This window comes from Phascolarctos cinereus, unplaced genomic scaffold, assembly GCF_003287225.1.
Source record: "Phascolarctos cinereus isolate Bilbo 61053 unplaced genomic scaffold, phaCin_HiC Scaffold_4;HRSCAF=312, whole genome shotgun sequence".
Classification (NCBI taxonomy): Eukaryota; Metazoa; Chordata; class Mammalia; order Diprotodontia; family Phascolarctidae; genus Phascolarctos; species Phascolarctos cinereus.
The window spans coordinates 319,311,274-319,333,903 of record NW_027555847.1 but is presented as its reverse complement, the minus strand read 5'-3'; the positions used below and the strand labels follow the sequence as shown (position 1 = coordinate 319,333,903).

At 39.2% G+C, this 22,630-nt stretch overlaps 1 protein-coding gene across 2 annotated transcripts in view; it reads right to left on the bottom strand.

Moving 5' to 3' along the window:
• PDE8B (phosphodiesterase 8B) overlaps positions 1–22,630 on the bottom strand; it is a 344,612-nt gene that overhangs the window by 144,018 nt on the left and 177,964 nt on the right. For both annotated transcript variants that reach the window (XM_078153161.1, XM_020998444.2), the window contains exon 2: positions 5,795–5,854. In XM_078153161.1, coding sequence (XP_078009287.1) covers positions 5,795–5,854 — 60 coding nt within the window. The remainder of the gene's footprint in view (positions 1–5,794; positions 5,855–22,630) is intronic.

Genomic DNA, 22,630 nt, shown 5'->3' with positions numbered 1-22,630 from the left:
CCTCAAGTTTATTATCATTAGCATCAATTTTCAATGTAGAATACTGAGGACATAGAAAGTATAAGAGAATAGATTAAATCTGAACTCATATGCAATATGCTGAGAGTTAAGGCAGCTAGGTGGTACAGTGGATGGAGCACTGGGCTTAGAATCAGGAAGATTTATCCTTATGAGTTCAAATCTGGCCTTAGGCGCCTATAAGTTGTGTGACCCTGGGCAAATCATTTAACTCTGTTTGCCTCAGTTTTCTCCTCTGTAAAATGAGCTGGAGAAGGAAATGGCAAACCATTCCAGTATCTTTGCCAAGAAAACCCCAAATGCGATCATGAAGAGTTGGACATGACTGAAACAACTCAACAAAAAAATGCTGGGAGTTGATTGTAAAAGTAAATCCCTGATTTCCTGCAAATTTTCTTTTCCTCAGCCTTTTTTCAAAGTAGGATGCAGAATGCATCTTTCCCTCCCTCCCAATTCTTGTTATTTGAGCTTTCTAGTTCTAGATTCTTCAAAACCAATAGCATAAGATATTAATTTATTTATTCCTATTTTCATTGTCATTCATTTGTCCCAGGAAGAAATTTCCTTTTTGTCCTACTTTTCTCATGTCAACAAAGGATTTCCTCTGGTAAGCATCTGCAAAATATTATCATTTCCGTCTCCCTTTACTCGTAAATTAGACAATCCATTCTCTTAATTAGTTTATTCCTTCCATCTGAATCTTTTATTTTATTTCTATCTTCCTGCTTCCAAGACGCTATAAACAAAAACCCAAACTTCAGATGCTACCTGGCTCAAATTGGATAAAGGGAATCTCATTTCTTCAAGCCATAGTAGAATGGCCTCACGTCTATGGATCCAATTCAACATATACAGTCATGGTTTTAAAGTCTTTAAAAGAGTACCAGTTCTCCTTACATTTTTCCTTGCCAATAACATTTTTTCTTCTCTTCCCATGTTTATTAAAACAAGGAATTGATTTCAGAATTTGTAAATTTGCTTAAGACTATACAACGATTGTAAAGAAGTATGGAAAGACATGATGCAAAGTGAAGTAAGCAGTGCCAGGAAAACAAATGTACACAATGAACACAACAACATAAATGGAAATAACCACCACAATTGAAAATGAATGTTGTAAAATTATAAAGTATAGGCTTGGCCCTGAAAAAAGATATGAGAAGACTCATCCTGCTGATTGTTTGCAGTGGGTGGGGAGGGTCAGAAATGTTGAACATGGCATATAATGTCAAACTTTTTTCAATGTATTAATTAGTAATGGTGAATTTTTTTTCTCTTCCTCTTTCTTTCTATTTCTTCCAGGAAAAAAAAAACTTTTTAATAAAGGACACTCTTTGAGGAGGAGCAAGAAAGATACAGGGGGAAATCTAGCTATGGCAAAACAAATAAATATTAATAAAATACATTAATTTTTAAAATTCCACATAAAGCACAATAATATATTCCTTTCAAAAATTCCACTGTTGCATCAGACTTAGGATCCCACAGTGGAGACCTCATTTTGTAATTTGAGCCCACATAATACTCTTCAAATAGCAACTTCTTCCATCAAAAAACAATCTTTATATATGTACGGTATTGAAAAGCCCCTGGAAAGGCCATACACAGGAACCTTTGTACTGGGACAAGCACCATAAACTAGTCCAGAGGTAAGTGACATGAACGGTGCACTCAGATGAAGTGCTGGTAGACCACCTTGTGAGGAGAAATAGAGACACTGGGACACCATGAGACTGCTGCTGGGGTACAGTGTCAGGTCAGGACCTGGCACTCTTCACTCCTAGTTCACTCCTATTTCAACCAGATTGTTATAATTTGGCCTCCCAGAGAGGGACAGGCATATGGGGACAGTACTCCTTTTACAGCAACAATCCTTCGTTGTCAAGACAGGGGTGTGTGGTGTGTGTGTGTGTGTGTGTGTGTGTGTGTGTGTTGTGTGTGTGTGTGTGTGTGTGTGTGTGTGTGTGTGTGTGTGTGTGTGTGTGTGTGTGTGTGTGTATCAGACAGACAGACAGAGACAGAGAGAACGATTCTTCCAAACACATTCTGGCCCCAAGATCATCCTCTACCTCTCACCTCCCAGTCACTTAAGCTCACAATCCAGGTGTCACCCTTGACACCTCTTCCCCCATCCCTATAATCAATCTGTTGACCAGTTCTGTCAATTTAACCTTTGTAACATCTCTTACAAGTACCCCCTTCTGTCCTCTGACATCATCATCACCATGAGGCAAGTCATCACAGCAAGTCCAGACTGCTGAAATATCTTGTCCGTTAGTCTCCCTGCCTTGTGTCTCCCAAGTCTAGTCCACCTTCCAATCAGCTGACAAATTAATCTTCCCGAAAAGCTAGTTGAACCCTACCATCCCCCTAATTCAATAAACTCCAGTGGCTCAGTAACACCTCCTGGATCCTCTGTGTGCCATTCAAAGCCCTTCATAACCCAGCCCTCTCCTAACACTTTACTCATAACCTCCCCTGCCCCACACCAAGCATTCTATAATTCAGCAATACTGGTTTCCTTGCTGTTCCATGAACAAAACACTCTACCTCACAACTTGGGTCATTTCCCCCCACTCTCTGCCACACCCAGCACACTCTCCTTCCTCATCCCTGACTCCTGGCTTCCACGGCTTCCTTCAAGTCCCAGCTAAAATCTCACCTTCTACAGGAAGCCATGCCTTTTCTTTTTCTCTTTTTTCTGCTTTTTCCTTTCTATATATGTATTTAAACTTAAATACACAATAAGAAAAGGAAAAGAAACATATTACAAACTTAAATACTAAAACTTAAATAAAAATAGGGAAAGAACAAAAAGCATTGCCATGTGCACAGCAGAAAGTAAAAAAGGATTCAAAATACACAGTAATAAATTTCCATTTCAAGAAAGCCTACGTGATAAATACTGCATGTTGTGTTCAGAGCTGTCCATCTTTCCTTTGCTTCCTGTGAGTTTGTTCTCTGCAGGGTACTTTTTACTTTGTTCTTTTTTCTTCCCCACCTCCCCCAAGAAGGCTACAGTTAAGTATAGCTATACATACACACACACACCCCCCCTTTTTTTTCTTCTTCCCCACCTCCCCCAAGAAGGCTACAGTTAAGTATAGCTATACACACACACACACACACACACACACACACACACCCCTTTTTTTCTTCTTCTTCCCCACCTCCCCCAAGAAGGCTACAGTTAAGTATAGCTATACACACACACACACACACACACACCCCTTTTTTTCTTCTTCTTCCCCACCTCCCCCAAGAAGGCTACAGTTAAGTATAGCTATACATACACAACACACACCAACATATGTATACACATGTATGTACATACATATATAAGCACATACACACATGCCTACATATGCATACACGCATACATGTACTCACACATTTATAAACACATGCATATACACATATACCTATATATGTATACACATAAATATGTACACACACATATAAGCACACACACATATACATACACACATACACCCATACCTATATATGTACATACATATATAAACACATATACATAAATATCACGAACATATATATACACATACATACATACACTTATATATACAAACATATGCTTAGATATCTATAATTATTCTCATATGCAGACATATACATTTATATGCATCTACATAAGACCATATTATACTTATTTGTCTCTGTTTCTCTGAGGGTAGACAATACCTTCCTTCATAAGTCCAAGTCTTTCCATATTTTTCTAAGTTCACCAACTCATTATTTCCTATACCAACCTTATACTGTCTACTTATTTTAAAAAGTCTCAGGAAGCATTCCTAATCCCCTTCAATGCTAGTGCCTTTTCTTTAAAGATTATCTCCAATTTATCCAGATATATAGCTTGTTGTCTTGCCCATTAGACTATGAACTCCTTGTGAGAAGGGACTGGTTTTTGCTCTTTTTTATATATCTTAGCACAGTGCTTGGTATACAGTAGGCATTTAATAAATGACTGCTGACTGAGTCAGGTTCTTCTGTTGGGAAAGTTTGATTAACTTGGGAAAATAAGGCTTTAATGGAAGTATCATGTCCATGGGATGAGAGGCCTTCCAAAAGTGGGTGAAGGACTATATCCTTCCCCTGCTTTGCCCTCTCTGAAGTGGACTATCCTACTTCTGGGACTGGACCATGCTGAGAAGTAACTACCACTAGGAACTCTGAGGTCTAAGGAATAACTTCTTGACTCTGGGGCAGCCTCCTCTGGCTCTTGTCCTCCACACAGTGCCTCCAAGGCCCTGAAGTACCCCTTTATCAACTTACAGTGAGCCCATCAAACTTTTACCTCGATCTTCCCACCCTTATCACTGCCACTTCAGACAACTGGGAAAGTTTAAGTATCTGGGAAGAATATAATTCCTAGAAAATAGAAAGCACCCCTTCCACACCCCTAGGGTTGAGAGAGGCAATGATATTCTTGGGAAGGCAGGGCCCTAGAGTAGGGAATGTGGCACTCTCCCTTTTGATTTGTCCCCCTTATAATCCCTTTTCTCCTGGACCAATCATGACAGGAGGCCTGCTTCTAATCCCCAGGATAGCTGGCACCTGTTCTGACTCCCTAATAAGGAGATGAGATGTGTTATGAGGTGTCCCTTGACCGCTGTTCACCCTGAGGTAGCAATTCATCGGGCCAGGGCAGAGCTTCCTCCTTCACCCCTACAACAGACCAGAACTCAGTCCTGCCAGATGTATAACCTCAGATGTGGATGTGATCCCTTAGCGGGAGCCCTCTTTTTCCCCACCCTACTCCTGCTGCCTGGCGTCCCATGACTGGAACTCCACTCTATCATTAGGCTCCATCCGTGCCCTACTACCAGGTTCCATATGGTCTTTTTCCTGAGTTTAGGAAGACAAGTGCTGTTGGGGCTCTTTAAATTACCTACCCTTAGTCAAATCCCTGCTATGGGGCAAAAACTGGTTTTTCTGATTTTTTATAACTCTGCACCTTGGTCTACCCTTAGTCAAATCCCTGCTATAGGGCAAAAACTGGTTTTTCTGATTTTGTTATAACTCTGCACTTTGGTGGCTATAATGTCCTTGAAGGTCAGCAGTGTTTATTAAATTCTCTACTTTCATGTCTTCTGTTTATGTCCCAGCTGTTGCTTGGGAAGCTCTAGGATGGAACAACATGAAACCCACCAAGTCTTCCCTCTTACTGGTATTATTCCATAGAACCATACTGAGAATGGGATACAACTGTTGGCTTCAGCAGGCCAGGCTGTTAGAATGATAACTTTTGGATCCTGCCATCTGGGTTGTTTCAACAGTTTTGAAGGTGGCCCTGCCTTAATTACCTAGCACACATCTCTTTTTCAGGCTACATGGTCTAAGGACAAAGGTAATCTTCGCCCTTCCATTGTGGTACAGATCAGACTTATAACTGAAGAGTTGTCCTAGTTCTGTGCTCCCTGTCCACCTATCCCACAAGGCTGACTTATCTTCAAATATTATGAGGTATTTCTATATTCTTCCTTGAGCTTTCTTACATCAATGTGGAGATTTTAACTTTTCAAAGAGCTTCCATGTCTACTGTTATCTCACTTGGCAACATGAACTAGAATTGAAATTGTAATTCAACATTTACTAAAGGGACATGTTGCTGCATTCCCAGCACCATGCTAGGCACTGGAAAAGGCCAGGACAACAGATACCTGCCCAATGCACTAATATAATTAATTCTGTGTGGCTCATATAACCTTAATATTCAGAGCCTCAACACCCAGGACCTGATGAAATTAAGTCATACCTGAATAGGATCCTGTGTCAGTCTCATCGGCCCAATTCGTACTTCCGCGGTTGAAACCTGCTAAATAAAAGACAGAACACATGAGGTTTGTTGAGCATTAGATTGGACGTGTTGAAGGCATTTTGAAGGAAGGACCAAACACCCCATTAAGAAAAAAAGATTGTGAATAAGAAAAAGGCTGTCTTTTAAGTAAAGACTAGTTAAGTTAAATAAACTGTACATAGCTCTGACAGATCTGTGTTCTTCTTATGAGTATCTTTACGTAGAGTGTAAATGACTTATTCCAGTCCATGTTTCCCAAGAATAAATGACTCATTTTCATCTCATTTTCCTGAAAGAAACTAAGTAATTAAACTTGGCCATTATTATTAAGTTCCCTAAATTCTGTCTTCCATTTCTAAAAATTAAAGACTAAATCTTTCAATTTCTTGTTTGCTAGGAAATAAAACCATCTGACATGCTTTGGCTTCAAATATTCTGACATGGTTTTTTGTGTCTTTGCTATTATTTCACTTATTTTTTAAAAGATTTTTCCCTGAACAACTTTTCTTAAAAGTTTGGGGCAGAAGACATTCTGAAAGGCACCCTCTCCCATGCAGATTCATCCCCAACAGAGGTTCAACTTTCATTACTATTACTCTGGAAAGTTGGCAGCCAATGGACTCTACCCCAGCCATCCTCTGAATATGTTAATGCCAGAGATACTGCACTAAATGGAAATGGTTGATTCAATGAAGTTTTACAGAAACAAAAGCCAAGACTCTTCTGGACCATTCCAGAAAAATTTTCCTGTTCACGTTTCTGTCTGTGTCTGTCTGTCTTTTTCCACATAGTAGCCAAACTCCCCAAACACAGCCAGCTATAGAGTATTACAAAACCAAATCATAAGTTTTCAATATGGTTTTTTCTTCATAAATTATTTCTGACACCCCTTACCCCTTCTCCCAAGAGATCAGTGATTCCCATTGTGTTACAGAGTGATGTCAGGTGCTTCAAACAATGAACAGGCCTCTCACCATAGCAGATGACTGACGGAAAAAGTCACAGTGCCCTGAAATTACTGCTCATCTGTGGGCAATTTCCACTCTGTGGTCTGTATCTCATAAGTGCAAAGCGGTGCTCTTTCATTCTGGCAATCACAACTGAGTGCCCAGGAGCCACTCAGGTTTTTCCCTCAATCACCTCAAAGCAGAAACCAGAAGGAAGCTGGGTCAGTGAATAAGGCTCAAGCCCCAACCAAATTGGGGCTACAATTTCAAGAGAGGTACACACCTGAATGTGTATCAGACCCAGCAAAACAGATGGGTGATTAATCTAGCCCTTTGGCACATACGCCATTTTGTTCTCTCTTGTTGTCATCCAGTAAAGGCAATTCACAAAAGTACCATGTCTGGCTTCTTGAACACTCTTTTGAATCATTAATGCTGATATCAGCATGCCTAGGGACCACAGCCCCAAGAATAGCTCCAACCTGACAGAGTCGTTAGATTTTCATGCGTCACTGAGCTACTTTGTTCCTCCCATCATACATCTAAGGGAGTTATTGTTTAAAACTGGTAACCCTTCCTTTAAAGGAGCTCAACACTCGGGATTTTGCAATGAAGTACATTACAAAATGTGACGTTAATTTAATACATGTTGGGTTGTTTGCTTTTACAGAATTCTGAATCTGGTTTTCAGCATTCTCTGTGGTCTCTTTTCCTGGTTTATAACACCCTCCTGTTTTCCCAGTTAACTTTCCTCTTTCCTCTGAATTGGTTTTCTCCTTTCCATTCCTTCTGTTTGCTCCAACTAACCAAACTAACAGAACCCCCTCCACCCCTTAGGTCAAATGAAAAGAAATGGTCAGAAGCTACTTGCCTCTAAGGGCTAAAAGATGATTTGAAAATAACCTTGTGGAAGGACGAGTACTTTAGATTGTTTAGAATTCTGGCACTAGCGCACTGAATAATAATAGTAATGAATAATAAAAAATAATAGTTTAAAATACTAATGGTAATAAATAGTAATAAATAAACAAGTAAATTAAAATATTGTATTCATGTTGTGCTTTTTCCTTTCTAAAGGGCGTTTCACATTTATTATTTGAAATGGAAGGAAGAAACAGGGCATTTAAGGTAGGAAGAAGATCAGGATTCTTCCTCAGGAATCAGAGGGATTGGCCAATGAGGACCTAGTGCTTAGAACAAAATTTATATAACCCATCAAGGAAGATCAAATCAGAACATGTTCTAAGAGCTGCGTCCTCATTGGCCAGTCTCACCATTATACTCTCAATACCTGCAAAAAGCTTGATAGCCAAATACATATTTGTCCATTTTGTAGACCAGTATAGATATAGTATCACTCAAAAAGATTAAAAAAGTTTACGTATGGGTTGCCATGACAGCAAGAAGAATATAGAAGAAAAAATGTTAGGTCAACCAGGACAAAACCTCTAGAAGGAAAATTCAAGTAATTTTTTGAAGGTAAAAAAGAAAGCATGAAGTCATTTCCCTAAATATAAAAATCCACCAATATTAAGTACATTTGAAGCAAGTGAAAACTCAATAAGTCATCAACTCATTTTGTTGTTTTTGAGTCATTTCAGTCATGTCTGACTCTTTGTGACTCCATTTGTTTTGTTTGTTTTTTGGCAAAGATACTGGAGTAGTTTGCCATTTCCTTCTCCAGCTCATTTTACAGATGAGGAAACTGAGGTAAAGAGGCTTAAGTGACTTGCCCAGGGTCACATAACTAGTAAGTATCTGAAGCCAGATTTGAACTCAGGAAGATGAGGCCCAGCACACTGGCCACTGTGCCACTTAGACTCCCCTATCAACTGATTAGGGATTGGCATATTCAGTATCACTGTACCACCACCTCTGGATGATTATAACAGCTTTTGACAGGTTCTATTACAGTACTCTTATTAAGTGACTTAGAATCACAGAATGTCAGAACTGGAAAAAGTCTTAAAGGTCATCTAGTCCAACTCATCATTTGACAGATGAAGAAATCAAGGCCCAGGGAGGTGAAGGGAACTGTATGATGTCACACAGCTAGTTAGTGGCAGAGCTGGAATGAAAACTCAGCTCTCCTAACTCCCAGCACTGTGCTTTTCCCACTCCACTATTACTTGTTTGGGGTATATTATTAACTTAATCATATTAATATTTTTTCTTTAAATACGTTCCCTAAAAGAACTGCTGTCAAGAACAATTTCATTAAATCTTGGTCTGATGAAATAGATCCTTACATCTCAGTCATCCTGACTTGTCCCACTATGTCCAATGTCCCAGGAGTACAGAAATCCTCAGGAGCAAAATGGAGGGAGCTTTCTATCATCAAAAGGCACATCCTGAGTCCCAGGCTTCATCATTTTTTTCTTCTTCTTCCAGGATTACTTGCTATCACACTGTTCAGCACATGCTCATAAAGTTACACTTTACTACAACAATGAGGGGAATTTTAGAATGAGGATGATTTATAGGTAATGACGCTCACAAGTCAATCTACATTACAATTAGGAATGGTCTCTGCTCACAGAGGTTCCAAAGTAGCATTAAATAGTTTTGTTCAGAGGCTACCTATAGTCAATTGCTTTGATCCACCCTGAATCTACCTTCTATTCCAGGCTGAGCAACCTCTTTAAAAACACCTTCTATGTTCTCTGAAGGAGAAAAAATCTTTCTTACTTCATCCCCAGGTCCCCAAGTGCCTTCCTTTCCCATGAAACATTCTCAGACCACTTATCAGACATCTCAAACTGGATATCCAATAGACATCTTAAACTCAACATGTCCAAAAGTGAACCCATCTGCCCCTCCCAAACCCTCCTCTCTTCCTAACTACCCAATTATTTTCCAGGGTACTATCATCCTCCCAGACATCCAGCTTGGTAACCTGGATGTCATCCTCAACCACTCACTCACTCTCCCCACCCCAGCCTACTTGAACTCTAGTCTTCTCTCTGGGTGCCTGTACAAGGATTCAAAATCACATCACTGGAGACAAACGAAGTTCAGAGGACATGCTTTCACTCTGAAAGTCAATTTTTTCCCCAGGGCACTCCATCTCTGATTTTTAATAGTAATAAATGAAAGAAAGCAACTTAATTTTACTTCACAGTCTTTTCATTGATATGTCTATTATGTGTGCACATACACAGTATGTATGTATATGTATATATATATATATATATGTGTGTGTGTGTGTATATATATATGCATACACACACACACACACACATACATACTTCTTAGAGCAGTGTCTTCTCAGTCCTCATCCTCTTACACCTCTCTGAAATACTGATGTTGATAAACACCCCTTCCTTCTTGATTCTCTCTCCTCCTTTGGCTTCTTCCCACAGCTTTTTCTTCTCCTACTTCCCTGCTCCTTCTTGGTCCCCTTCACTGGTTCCTTTTCTTCCTTTTGATTCCGTGAGAGCATCTTCCAAGATTCTATCCTTTCTCTCCTCTATTCCTTCCTTCATCCTCTCCTTTCTCCACCCTCTCCTCCCTTTCTCTCTTCTGAACACTCTCTCTGTGAAGATTATGGGGTCACCTGAGTTGAAAGGCAGGCTGCTTTGTGAGGGAGGCTGGGTCATTTTATTTTATTATTTATTACTGTATTGTATATCATAATTATATCATATACTATATTATAGTATACATTACTATATACTATAACATCTTGTGGCTGTTAGGTATGTCCACAACAAATTCATGGGTTATCTAAACAGTGTCAATTTGTTTCTTTACCCCTAGCAATTGCGTTTGGTATGGCAGTAGTGAATTCTAACTCTCAGGTGTGTTTGTGACAAAGTGTGGAGTGTGACTAAATGAGTGGAGTACAACCAGGATATATAAGTGATGGAGAAGTTTTTGAGTGAGGAAAGTGGAATTATGGCATGGGGAAGGGCAAGGATCTATTTGAAGGTCCATAAGAGTAAAGGTGTAGCTAGTGTGACACTTGGAGATATGGAAGTCCCTTGAATAGTGTGCTTATAACTAGAATTATGGGGACCTGCAAAGTGTGAACACTGGTACGGATAGAGGCTAGCATAGTGTGATAGTGTTTCAAGTTTTTTGAGACTATATGCAGTTTAGGTTCTGGTGCCCACCCGGTACCTAAGGAAGTTGGCAGCAAAGCAGGGAGAGTGCAGGGCTTGGAGTTCAAATCCAGCCTCAGACACTTACTAGCTGAGTGACTCTGAGCAAGTCACGTAATCTGTCTGCCTCAGTTTCCTCAACTGCAAAATGGGGATAATAGCACTTACATCCCAGGGTTGTTGTAAGGCTAAAACAGGATATTTGTAAAGTGCCTGATATGTAATAGGTGCTTTGTTTCTTTCCTCCCTCTCAGGCAGCGACAGCAACATTTGGAGAGCAAGGAGGAGACACGTGCAGTACATGTAGATTCATTCAATCAGCACCTATTTATTAAGTACTTACTATGTATCAGACACCACACTAGGTGCTAGGAATAGGAGAGATGATTAATAACTGCTTGCTAATTGACTTCATGTAGTGGCTGTTCCAAACAATTAAAAGGAGAGGCAGTGCAAAGAGCTGGGCCGGAAGGACCCCAGGCATATGGAATTGACAGGCAAGTCAAAAGGGAAGGCAGTTTTCCCTCCAAACATCCTTCTTTCTCACACAATACAGTCAAACTATGCTTTTCATCTGATACACTGCCACACGCAAAGGGAGCTCAGCCTGATACGGAGCATGCATTACAATGGAAAGAAAAAGGAATTACTCTTACACCAAATCCATGAACTTACAAATTCATGAATGAGGGCAGAGATAGAAGGAAGTTACACAAGAAAGCCCTTCTAGCGAAAAGTGGCCACTGAGTTTTGTTGAGCACAAAGATTAGGGGGAAAAAAAGAAAAAGAAAATCCAGTTTTTAATCATAATGTTTATGTCCACTTGTATAACTTGTGCCACTGGGAAGAGGGAAGACCAAACTGGATCTTAGCTAAGTTGGTCGCCTCAAAATTGAGGGCCTGGAGCAGTGAAAAGAAGTTACCCTTAGAGACATATATTTGATACCTAGCCTAAACTCCGATACCATAACGCGTCTGCTAAGAGCTTCTAGTGAAATAGTATGGCCTGCTAGTTAGAAGTATTATTCCAAGAACCTTGCTACCATGGCAGAGGGCAGAAGACCTGAGTTCCAGTCCCTGTTCTATTATTAACTAGCTATGTGACCTTTGGCAAGTCATTTAGCTGTTCTGGCCCTCAGTTTCCCTATATGTAAAATTAAGTCCTTCCGGATCTCTCTCCTTTTGTTTTCTTTCTCTCTGCCTGTGCCTTGTTCCTGCCAGTTGTTCTGAATACCAATGTTGTTCAGTCGTTTTCAGTCATGTCTGACTCTCCATGACCCCATTTGGAGTGTTCTTGGTAAAGATACTGGTGTGGTTTGCCATTTCCTTCTCCAACTCATTTTATGAGTGAGGAAACTGAAGCAAGCAGGGTTAAGTAACTTGCCCAGGGTCACACAGCTAGTAAGTGTCTGAGGCTGGATTTGAACTCAGGAAGATGAATCTTCTTGACTCTAGGCCTGGCACTCTATCCACTGTGCCACTTGGCTGCCCATCCCAATATCAATTATTTTAAATCATTTAAAATTATTTAAACTGGCTGAGGATCCAGACACAATTTTCCTATAGCAATAAGGGAATACAACATGGATGATGAGAGCCCAACTTTGACAGTTATTAGATGTGTGACTATAAGCAGATGACTCCAGCTGCTCAGAGCCTCCATTTCCTCATCCACAAAATGGGGATAATAATACCTGTACAACTTGCCAAGTTGTGATGAGACTCAAATAAGATGTAATATGTAAAATGATTTGAAAAATTTAAAGCACTAGAGAAAAGTCAGTTACTATTATTGGCATTACTTTCTAAAATCCAGTTCAATAAATGCTGGTGAAATACCTGCTCTATACAGTACCCCACGCTAGACCCTGGTGATATAAAGATGACAACAGCATAGTCCCTGCTCCCACAGTTTTCAAAAGAAAGAGGTGTTAAGGGGTGGTTAGTGGGGGTGTGGGTGGGCAGAACACAGGCCAAAGCAATGGCCAACATTACTGGATATTTGCAAGCACAACTACATTGTTCATCTGCTTTTTTTCAAAGAAAATTAAATGGAAGTCAAAGAAGACTGTCACATTTCGAATAGCAATGAGTTATTTAACACAGCAGAGATTATTTAATACATGTAAATATGATCAAATTTGAGTAGCCCACATCAAATCCCCAAACATCTAGACTGATCTGCCACCACTACTTGGTAACAGGCTCATGACACAGAGTTATGTCATTTCATTATCTGCTGAATTTGTATCTGGATAACCCAAACTCAAATTTAAACAATCTTTGTGGAGAAGTTAAAAGTATCAAAATATCTGCCATATCTCTTCATGTCACTCATTTTTAAGTATAAGAAAATACCCTGGCTTTAAAAATCTTCAATTTTAAAGAAAAGGAAACATAGAGAATGATTTGCAACACTGAAATTCAAATTTAATTCCCATTTTTGTTATTTTTTCTAATTTTTAAGTGAAACCATTCCTTCATAAATTATATGAGGCAAAAATCCATCGGGGCAGCTGAAACCACTACAAGTGAAGTCAATAGAGACAGTAGCAGAAATGAAAAAAAAAAAGAAAGCTACAAAAGGAAAAAGTACAATTCTAGAAAATATGATTCACCATATTTGCCACTGAGATTTATAAGTACTATTATTTAGGAAGAGGAAAGATCACTGGGTTTGCCTTGTCTGAATGCTTTAGCAATAGATAACACGGTACCAAAAACAAACTTGAAATATTTTGAAAATGTACATGATAAGTTTTTTTACAAAGAAAATTTGATGCTTTTAATAAATAAAATCAATTTTTATTTTTTTCCTTTTATTTTTAATAAATTTATTTATTTTCAGTTTTCAATATTCACTTCCACAAGTTTTTGAGTTCCAAATTTCTCACCCCTCCCCGCACCCCAAGATGGCATGCATTCTAAATACCCCTTCCCCTGCTCTGCCTTTTCTTCTATCTCTCCCCCCTCCCTTCTCTTATCCCCTTCCCCTTCTATTTTCCTGTAGAGCAGGATAGACTTCTGTACCCCATTTCCTGTATTTCTTATTTCCCAGTTGCATGAAAAACATTTTTTTAAAACATGTGTTTTTAAAACTTTGAGTTCCAAATTTTCTCCCTTCCTCCCTCCCCACCCACCCTCACTGAAAAGGCAAGCAACTCAATATACATTGTACATGTGCAGTTATGCAAAACACTTCCTTAGTAGACATGTTGTGAAAAACTAACTCTATTTCCCTTAATCCTATCCTGCCCTCCCATTTATTCTATTCTTTCTTTTGACCCTGTCCCTCCTCAGAAGTATTTGCTTCTGATTACCCTCTTTCCCAATCTGCCCTCCTCTCTCTCATCCCCCTGCTCTCTTGTCCCCTTCTCCCCCTATTTTCCTGTAGGGTAAGACAAATTTCCATACCCAATTGAATGTGTATGTTATTCTCTCCTTAAGCCAAATCCTATGAGAATAAGATTCCCTCATTCCCTCTCACCTTCCCCTGTTTCCCCTCCACTGTGAGAGACTTTTCTTTTGTTTTTTTTTGTGAGATAATTTACCCCATTCTACCTCTCCCTTTCTTCTCCGAGTATCATCCTCTCTCATCCCTTAATTTTATTCTCCAGATATGACCCCTTAATCTTCAACTCACCCTGTGCCCTCTATCTATCTATATATACATACATACAATTTTTTTCCTTCAACTACCCTAATACTGACAAAGTTTCCATGAGTTACAAATATCATCTTTCCATGCAGGAATGTAAACAGTTCAATCTTAATAAGTCTCTTATGATTTCTCTTTCCTGTTTACCTCTTCATGTTCCACTGGAGTCCTGTATTTGAAAGTCAAATTTTCTGTTTAGCTCTGGTCTTTTCATCAGGAATGCTTGAAAGTCCTCTATTTCACTGAATGACCATTTTTTCCCCTGAAGGATTATACTCAGTTTTGCTGGGTAGGTGATTCTTGGTTGTAATCCTATCTCCTTTGCCCTCTGGAATATTATATTCCATGCCCTGTGGTCCTTTAATGTAGAAGCTGCTAAATCTTGTGTTATCCTGATTGTGTTTCCACAGTACTTGAATTGTTTCCTTCTGGCAGCTTGTAATATTTTCTCCTTGACCTGGGAACTCTGGAATTTGGCTACAATATTCCTAGGAGTTTTCCTTTGGGATCTCTTTCAGGAGGAGATCTGTGGATTCTTTCAATTTCTATTTTGCCCTCTGGTTCTAATATCAGGGCAGTTTTCCTTGATAATTTCTTGAAAGATGATGTCTAGGCTCTTTTTTTTGATCATGGCTTTCAGATAGTCCAATAATTTTTAAATTCTCTCTCCTGGATCTATTTTCCAGGTCAGTTGTTTTTCCAATGAGATATTTCACATTGTTTTCTAATTTTTCATTCTTTTGGATTTGTTTTACAGTGTCTTGATTTCTCATAAAGTCACTGTCTTCCAATTGCTCTATTCTAATTTTTAAGGAAGTATTTTCTTCAGTAATCTTTTGGACTTCCTTTTCCATTTGGCCAATTTTTCTTTTTAGGGCATTTTTCTCCTCATTGGCTTTTTGGACCTCTTTTGCCATTTGGGTTAGGCTGTTTTTTAAGGTGTTATTTTCTTCAGTATTTTTGGGTCTCCTTTAGCAAGCTGTTGACTTGTTTTTCATGATTTTCTTGCATCACTCTCATTTCTCTTCCCAGTTTTTCCTCTACTTCCCTTACTTGCTTCTCAAAATCCCTTTTGAGCTCTTCCAAGGCCTGGGACTGATTCATATTTTTCTTGGAGGCTTTGGATGTAGGAGCTTTGATTTTGTTGTCTTCTTCTGGTTGTATATTTTGATCTTCTTTTTCACCAAAGTAAGATAATATAGTCTGACTCTTTTTGTGCTGCTTGCTCATGATCCCAGCCAATTACTTGAGTTTTAAACTCCTTGTTAAGGTAAGAGTCTGCTTCCAATGTGGACAGTGTACTGTCCCAAGCTTCAGGGGTTTGTGTAGCTGTTTTCAGAGATACTTGTAGGGACCTGTAAATTTTCAGTTCTTCCAAGGTGGTATGATAAGGGGCGAGGTGTTTACTCCTTTCCTGGCCTGTGACCACAAGTATTCCTTTCTGTCCCATAACTGTGAGGAGGGGTTCCTCTCCACAGCCACTACAAGTTTCACCATGCCAGCACTCCTCCTCACCCCAGCACCACTGCCCAGAACTGTGACCCAGATCCAAACAGGGGCAAAGCAAGAGATTCCTGCCTCAGCACTGGCAAAAAGATCCTTGTGATCCCTCTCTGATCAGCCACTGAATTCCCCCTCAGTCTGTGGGCCGGAAGCTCGGGAAGCAGCTGCACCCCCCCAGGGCCACGCTCTTGGGGAATGAAGCTGAGATCCCACCTTCCTCTCTGATCACTGACAGAAACAGACTTTTTCCACTGACCTTCTAAATTGTCTTTGGCATTCGTGGATTGAGGAGTCTGGAAACCTCCACAGCTGCCCCAGATTCATCCTTTGAGGCCTGCTCCAGGTTTGCTGTGGCCTCCGCGCCCATGCTGCGCTGTGCTGCGCTCCCAGCCCGGCGGCGCGATACACCTTTCTGATCAATCATCCAGGTTGTCTTGGGCTGGAAATTTGTTTCACTCTGTCTTTTTGTGGGTTCTGCTGCTTCAGAATTTGTTTAGAGCCATTTTTTATGAGTATTTGGAGGGGTTTGGGGAAGAGCTCAAGCAAGACACTGCTTTCACTCCACCATCTTGGCTCTGCCCCCATTTATCTAAAAACAATTTTTAAAACCATTACCGTGACATCAAAAAGACTGCATACACCAGACAAAGCTTCTTACAGAATTGCTCATTTGATGGTAGGGAAAAAACCACTCTTGGTAAATCATAATGGTTGTCTTTGAGAACAAAGGACAAACAACAAATAAATCATAAATAAAGCTGCTTTAAAAGGTCCCACTTGCAGAGAATATGGTAGAAAACGGAAATGCCCATTTGTCTGAAGACCTTAATGATCAATCCACTGAGAAACTAAAATCTTCCAATTTTGTATCACATATGGATGAAACAACAGATGTAGCTAAAAATTTGATTACATGTGTACACTATATTGATGACACTGAGGTTAGAGAAGATTTGTTACTCTGCAGACCTATTAACCTCATAAAAGCAATAGAAATTAACATTATTAGTGACAGACTTTTAAATCTGAAAATGATAAGCAGTTAGAGAACTGTATTGGGCTTTGCCCCGACAGAGTGCAATGTTGGGATGAAATGCAGTTCTGTGAGCATTAGTTAAATGTGACCTTTCATGAAACTTGGATATATTGTATGCTTCACAGTCACTTTTTAATAAAAGAAATATGATTGAAGAACTACATAGAGCTTTGCAAGTTGTTACAACAGTAATCAACTTCATTAATAAAGTAGCCCATTAAAAAAAAAAGGCTCTTTTCAAAGCTGTGACCATATGGGGGAATAGGGCACTTCTACTTAACCTGGGAAAATGTTCTGGCTTTCTTGTGTCAAAGTACTTCAAAGAGTATGTTGACCTCAAGAAATTTCCCTCTTTCTTAGTGATGATAATGAAGGCAAAGCAAATTCAGTCAATAAATATTTACTAAGGGGCAGCTAGGTGGTGCAGTGGATAGAGCACCGGCCCTGGAGTCAGGAGGACCTGAGTCCAAATATGGCCTCAGACACTTAAGGCTTACTAGTTGTGTGACCCTGGGCAAGTCACTTAACCCTACTACCTAGCCCCTCCAAAAAAATTAGAGAAAAAAAATATTTATTAAGCACCTACTGTGTGCCAGGCACTGTGCTAAGGGATGGGGCTGCAAATACAAAAAAGAAAGACAGTATCTTCTTTAAGGAGCTTACAACCCAAGAGAAGAAGACTGAAAAGGAAAGTGGAGGGAGAAAAGCTACCTGGTGTGGGGTCATGATGAAGCCCAAAGGTGTGTAGTCTTCCAGGAAATGAAAAGATGACTTCATTTCATGACAAAAAAGTGTCTCCTGAAACTTGAATATTTGGTAAATATTTTTGAAAAACTATTCTAAATTAATGCAAATTCCTCAAATCCATTCCTTGATGTGATATGTAAAGATAGTGAATGTAATTTATAAAAAAAAGTTAGAACTATGGATAATAAATTTTACAAAGTAATTGATAGGTTTCCCCACTGAAACATACCTGCCCTGTGAATTAAACAGAAAGAAATAAAGACCTGTTTATTAATCACTTGACCAGTTTACAGGAAGAATTTTAATTTTATTTTAAAGACTTAGATATCTCTGAACATGAATAGATAAAAAACTCATGTATTATAGACATATATGATACATTTGGTCTTATTCCATCTGGAAAAGAATGGTTAATAGATTTGTCTTCTGACAGTATGTCAAAACAACTGTTTGTCAGACAGTTATGACATATTTCGTCTCATTCCATTTGAAAAAGAAGAGTTCATAGACTTGACTTATGATAGTATGTTAAAACAAACATACTATGTTAAATTTTATGAAAATCTTGTGGGTAAACAAAGAATCAGTAGGTTCATAAATCATAGAGGTGAGGCTTTAAAAGGGCCTCAGTTCACTAGCTTACCAGACAAAATAAATGTTACTATTGCTCAGAGCATCTTATTTGTGAATGCTTTTCTGCTGTGGCTGTTATGAAGACAATAAATTGATGAAAGGTTCATAGGACCACAGATCTAGAGCTGGAAGCGTCCCCAGTGGCCCCTTGGTCCAACTCCCTGGACTTGGATTTTGGAAGACATGAATTCAAATCCTACCTCAAAGAGGATTATTCTATGACTCTAGGCAAATCACTTGACCTCTGGGTCTCAGTTTCCTCATCTATAAGATAAAAGGTTTGGACTTGTTAGTTTCTACGGTCCCTTCTAGCTCTACATCAATGATTCTATGATTTCTCATGTTTACAGATAATGAAATTGAAGGTCACAAAGGAAGCATGCATCAGAAACAGAATTTGAATCCAGATCCTCTCTCAGTTGGTGACTGTATATTGTCTTTGTTTTTCCCATCTGGCTACCTACCTTTTGGCTCTTCCCTTTCTCCTCAGTATCACCTCCAAACAGAGAGAAAAGTCAAGAGGAAAGAGATGAAATGCCAATTAACCAATCAGCTGCTTTTCCAGCAGCCCTGGAGATAGAATTCATGGGAGGAAGAAATGGAAAATATCTATTAAAATGAGTTTTGGAGATTGCTTGTGGATTTCAATTATTCATGCTGCTTCCCTCTACCATTACTCTAGATGACCAAAAATTGACTTTGGAACAAACAGCTAACAACATGGACAGACATTGAAGATACCTTGAGCTGAGTCCAGATCAGCCCAGCCCACAGAAGAAAGATGATGGGTTCAGGAGAGGGAAGGACAAAACCGGGGAAAGAGAAGGGAAGTACATAATGTTCAGTACATCCTGGGCTTGGGAGGCACCTCAGAATAAAACCCTCAGGGATTCTAACATCATTTCTTGGGTTTTCTGCCTCATTAAGCATCTCACCCCAGAATTCAATCATCCGTGTTCTTTAGGTTCTAGGATTTCTGGAATAATTAAGTGAGAAAAGAGAAGAACCTTCAACTTTATTCATTTTCACTTTGGCAGCTGCCAATGATTCCACTGTTAATGTCATTGTGAGAAAAGTAATTCTTCAGTGTTTGAGTTTCTAAAGCTACTTCAGGTGTGCTTATAGACCTTAAAAGGTGACCTCCATCATTTTGGTTATGAGGAAACAGGCTCAGAGTGATGAAATGATTTACCCCACTTATCACAGAGTAGCAAAGCTGGCTTTGAACCTACATCCCCTGACTCTAATTTCACTGATCTTTCCACTACACCTCACTGTCTCACTGTCCATTCCTATCAGGTCTCTCAAGACTAGGAATATAGAATCATTTAAAAAGTGATTGTGTACATTCTCAAGAAATCTCAAACAACAGCAAAAATATTAATTTAATTTTGCATCCCACTTGCTGAAAAAAAAAAACAATAACCATTTTCAAAATGACTAAGCACATAAAAAAGTTAAATTTTGGTGGGGGAGCCTACAAAACGGAAGTATGGATTCCTTGTGAGTAGAAATTGCTTCATTCTTTATATTTGTATGCCCAAAACCTTGCACACAATGTTTAGCACTCATTAGGTACTTCATAAAAGCTTGTTGATCGAACGGACATTCTAGAAGCTGCAAATACAAGCCAGGCAGACACTACTTAGCTGCCAAAGTTGATACTGGGAAAGTCTTTGAAATTTTGGGGATCAGGATCTTGTGGTTCCTCTTCTCAAACAGAAGACACTTAAGAAAAACAAAGTAGGCAGACAAGATGGGGGCCAGTTCTAGTATTTATCCCATTGGTACTAATACCTCACACTCTTCTTGAAATCTCTCTCCCTTGAATGGTTTAAATTGAGTATGAATCTGAAAATTCAATTCAGCTAACATTTGTTAAATGCCTACCAGGTGCAAAGCACATTTCTAGGCACTGGGAAGAAGAAAAAACAAAACAATTTCTGCCCTAGAGAGTTCATTGGGGGAGTAAACGTGCACACAGAGAAGAAAAAACAAGATAAGGGAGGAAGAAAAGAACATTTTTTTTTTAAGATTCTAAAACTGACCTAGCTAGACATTCAAGGGTGAAGGCCAGGACAGCAAAAGTGTATGTGTGTTGATACTAGCTCCCATCTGTGCAGATGAATAGATGACCCTCTTATCTATTAGCTCAGAAATGGAAAGAACTAAAAATGATGCCAAATTGGAGGAAAAGCAGAAGAAAACTACCAAAGTCACAGGAGAGCTTTCCTCACCTTTTTGTTTTTCCCTGTCCTTCTTAAGTTACAAGTAGGCTGAGACAAATAGTTGATCTGGGATCCATGAAGACTTACCTACCACCATAGGGGAATCAGAGACATAAAATGTTCTCTGGTTAGACAAGGAATTGAAAAATAAAAGAATACCCGTATGCCTCCTCCCCCAATCAATCAACAAGCATTTATTAAGCCCCTACTACTTCCTTAATGAAAATCCACTTCCTCATTCTAACACCCCAAGCACTAATTAACCTTGTTTACTGGAAGGCAGTGTAGTCCAATAATCTGAGAACAAACAGAGAAATTAGTAGCTCAGAGTTCTCTGAAGCACTGGAAGAAAAAAACTGCTTCATGTCTCTGAGACTCAGATTTCTCATTTATAAAGTGCTGATCTTCATCCTGGACTGCAAACCCACTGGGGTATTTATTATGTGAATTGCTGATCTAATGTAAGTACTATTCAAATGCTAAATAGTATTAGTGAATCTAAACTCCCAAGATCAGTCCCCAGACCACAGGAATCACTGTTGGAAGATCCTAAGCAAACATCATATTTTCCTGTTGTACTTTCCAGGGGTACCATGAACAATGAATTAATATTTGCAGTGGACCTTGGGATATTCTTGTGAAAAACCGTGTTTACTGTTCTATTTTCAATGCCACCAAGGAAATACGAGGATGAGCCCCAGCTCTATACAACAAGGGTTTTTGTTGTTGTTGTTGTTGTTGTTTTAATTCAGAGGTGATTAGAACTGTCTATATTTATTTTTTACTTGTAAAATTAAAAGGTTATGTTTGCTTGCTAGGAGGCTGAAAAAGGAATTACAATACTATTATTCATAAATCCATTTCAGGAGCTATTCTTCTAGGAGGGGTATGACAATGAGTGTGAATAAAACTTCCATGAAAAACTTCCACTTCCTGGCTACTTCATGATTTACTAGAGGACTGTAGGAAGAATTCAATTCAATTCAACAGGTATTTATTAAGCACCTATTATTTTCCCATCACTGATTTGGTCATTTAGTGATACAAAGACAAAAAGATAACAGAACCTGCCTTCAAGGAGTCTATGTTCCATTGGGGAGATGTGGGGACAGGATAACTGACTAATAGGGATCTTGTCTAGATCAGGAGACAAGATATATGCCTATCTTATGTTGTTGTTTTTTTCATTTATTAAAAATATGTGATAACGTTCATAGACACAGAAATTAAGCTAGAAAAGGTCTTAGAGATAATCTACTTCAATTTCCATGTTGCAAAGGTGGGGAAACTGAGACCCAGAGAGTTCCTGATGTAACTTGACTAAGATTATACATATCTAATTAATAGCAGTTCTAGAATCCAGTGCCATAGTCTTTTCTATTCACTAAGCCAGCTAGCTGCCCAGAGTCAGACACTTGGCTTCACACCCTGACTTTGAGACTTACTAGTTATGGGCAAGCCTTTTTATCCTCTCTGATACTCAATTTCTCCATCCATAAAATGGGGATGATAACATCAGTGGTAGTAGTACCTCACAGGGCAGCTGTAAGGCTAAAGGAACACAGTATGTATATAAATGGCTTTTTAAACTTTAAAGCTGAATCAGGCTGAGAATTAGCCTGTTGGCTGTCAGGCTTTTATACCAGTGTCATGACTTGGAACGCTTAAATGAATCATCCCTATTTTGAAAGCCAAATAAACACCATTCCTTATTATCTCACTTTATAATTGTAAAAGGTTCTCTTCAATCTCTGGATATAAAATTGAAATCTGTTTGTAGAATTTTTAGACTTGGAAGGGGTTTTAGATCTCATTTAGAACAACCTCCCACTCAGCAAGGGATCCTTTCTAAAACATCCCTAACAGATGGTCTTTTAGCATCTCCATCAGCATCTTCAGTGAAAGGGAACTCACTGCCACATGGGGCAGTCTTTCCCAC